The following is a 2,290-nucleotide window of genomic DNA, read 5'->3' as shown; positions in this document are numbered from 1 at the left end:
CGCTGCTATCAGCTGGTCAACTCTGACTAGCTAATAGCAGCGTTTCGCTATCAGAATATTTAGCAGCGCGGTGTGTAAGTCCCGATCACGGGGATCGGGACACACACCGCTCTGCTAAGTGTCCCTTACCCATCCCCCGGCATCACTTACCCGACCATGCGGTGTCCCGAGTGGTCCCGTTGCGAGCGACGTCCTCCAGGCGGTCCCGGCGGCGCTGCGTCCCGGCGGCGCAGGTTGACCGCCAGATGAAGGGGCAGCCGACACGCCCCCTCAAAAAAAGCGCTATAGCAGAGCCAGAAATTGCCAAAGGCAGCGCTGCATCAGTCCCCCAAAAAATGTGAGTTCCTGGATTTAAATATCTATATTCAGGATGGCTGTTCGCATACTGCCAACTATTTTAAGGAGGTGAATGCAAACAGATACCTCGACTTTAACAGTTGCCATCTTAAATAATGGAAGAAGAACATTCCATTCGGTCAAATGAAAAGAATCCGAAGGAATTGTTCTTCCACACAAAAATACCTACAACAACTAGAGAACCTGGAGGATCGTTTTAAACAAAAAGGGTATCCCAAACCCCTTATACAAGGAGCACGCCAGAGAGTGGACGAATTAGAACAAAGTGCTTGCTTGAAAAATAATAAACAGGGTAATGCAGAGGGGGGTTATAATGATGAATTTGATTCTGTTTTTCTAACTAGGTATTACACTTCACACACCAATATTTTTTTTATAATTTTTTTTTTTTTTTTTTTTGTATAGGTAATATCACCAGCTCATATTATTGTGTCATGATTACTGGCACCATATGTAGTCCCCCAGTTACTCTTCTTTAGATGTTTTCCGTGTCCTGTGCAGTATCTCTCCCAGAAGTCCACTTGATGGCCCCCGTGGTGGTCTACACCCCGAAGTCATCAATTTTTACTCTAAGAGAGAGTGTGCAGCTGTTTCTGGAGACGGTCAACAATAACCTCTGCATGGTGGAATAATAGGTCACGATGTTTATCAGGATCAGTAGAAGCATCACCCACTCGATGATTATGATGGGGATTTCACGGATCTCGTCCCAGTCTTCATCATTATGGAATAATTCCTTTAATGTTTCATATCCAAAATAGAAAACTACACAGACAAAAGTCAGGCCACAGCAGGTGCATCTACTATGGTGGATGACTTTTTTTGCTCCTGGTAATTTATACATCTGGATGGACTGCCCAAGGTAGTATAAGGCTTCACATGTAATGGAAATTATCGTGCTGACAAAGTGTATCCTGGGATATTCTTCGGGGGACAATACATGCATAACAGCTGTGGAAAAACAGGAGGCCCACACAATGGCCAGCAGGATCCTCTGGATCAGGACCTGATGACCCCTGAACTCTTCAGTATGCATAACCATATACTTATAAATAAGAAAGGTTAGTACCAAAGTGCCAATGGACGTCCCTATAAATCCAATTCTGAATAATATGCTTTCGGGAAAGACATTTCCCACGTCACTGTGAAGGAAAAGAAACCAATGTTATTATGGATATTTCCTCACTCCCAACCCATGAAATAAGAATCATTTGCTTGTTTATCTTACCTGATGCTCATCAGTGGCGAGGCTGCATGGCCGAGGACGACCGTCATGATGTAGCTGGTGGCAAGCCAGGCCGCACACCAAAACGCCAACAGGAGGGGGACGAACCCCAGTCCTTTTAGCTCCATTTCAGACAAGTAGAAAAAGAAGACGCTAATCTCACTATTCTCACTAATCGCACTGGAACAGACTGAAGGCTCGGGCGGCTGTCAGTGGGATGTCAGGCCTCCAGCTGTCTATGACATCACATGTGACATGTCAGAATGACTGCTTGTTTCTTTGAGCTGCCATGATTTAGTATCTGCTATAGACAGAACCTGATGTTTTTACTATGGACCTTACAGACCTCAGAACCCAAGTAATTAGTGCAGGGGCTCCATTTTGATCATCTCATATTTCACATTATTTGAGTTCCAGGGCTCAGATACATTTGCACCCTCTATAGCAGTGGTCTTCAAGCTGTGAACCCCCAACCGCTGCAGAACCACAACTCCCAGCATGCCCAGACAGCAACTTTGCATAAGGAAATAGTCTAATTAAACTTTTCTTATATATAGAATCCCTGAAATCTCCAATCTCTCCTTTTATTGCTTTATGATCTGTGTTACTTATTTGTAAAAAATAATGTTTGTGATTGTCTTCCCCCCACACACTTATGGGCTATCTCTTCAAACGACTTTATTTGACCTAAAGCGTATAATTGATTTA

At 44.0% G+C, this 2,290-nt stretch overlaps 1 protein-coding gene across 1 annotated transcript; it reads right to left on the bottom strand.

Moving 5' to 3' along the window:
* Window positions 1-453: 453 nt before the first annotated feature.
* Window positions 454-2,041, bottom strand: LOC130310209 (uncharacterized). Its single transcript, XM_056552382.1, has 2 exons — window positions 1,586-2,041; window positions 454-1,499 (listed from the first exon to the last, which is right to left on the bottom strand). Exons 1-2 carry the CDS (start codon window positions 1,708-1,710, stop codon window positions 899-901), a joined length of 726 nt encoding a protein of 241 aa, XP_056408357.1. The 5' UTR covers window positions 1,711-2,041; the 3' UTR covers window positions 454-898.
* Between the last annotated feature and the right edge of the window lie 249 nt (window positions 2,042-2,290).

Source organism: Hyla sarda, unplaced genomic scaffold (genome assembly GCF_029499605.1).
Source record: "Hyla sarda isolate aHylSar1 unplaced genomic scaffold, aHylSar1.hap1 scaffold_1562, whole genome shotgun sequence".
Classification (NCBI taxonomy): domain Eukaryota; kingdom Metazoa; phylum Chordata; class Amphibia; order Anura; family Hylidae; genus Hyla; species Hyla sarda.
The sequence above is the reverse complement of the archived record's forward strand: the minus strand, read 5'-3'. Positions and strand labels throughout refer to the sequence as shown.

Coding starts and splice junctions, on each gene's coding strand:
- LOC130310209 (XM_056552382.1), bottom strand. CDS start 1,710: ATGGAGCTAAAAGGACTGGGGTTCGTCCCCCTCCTGTTGGCGTTTTGG. Junction 1,500..1,585: donor TCGCCACTGATGAGCATCAG/GTAAGATAAACA, acceptor TTTCCTTCACAG/TGACGTGGGAAATGTCTTTC.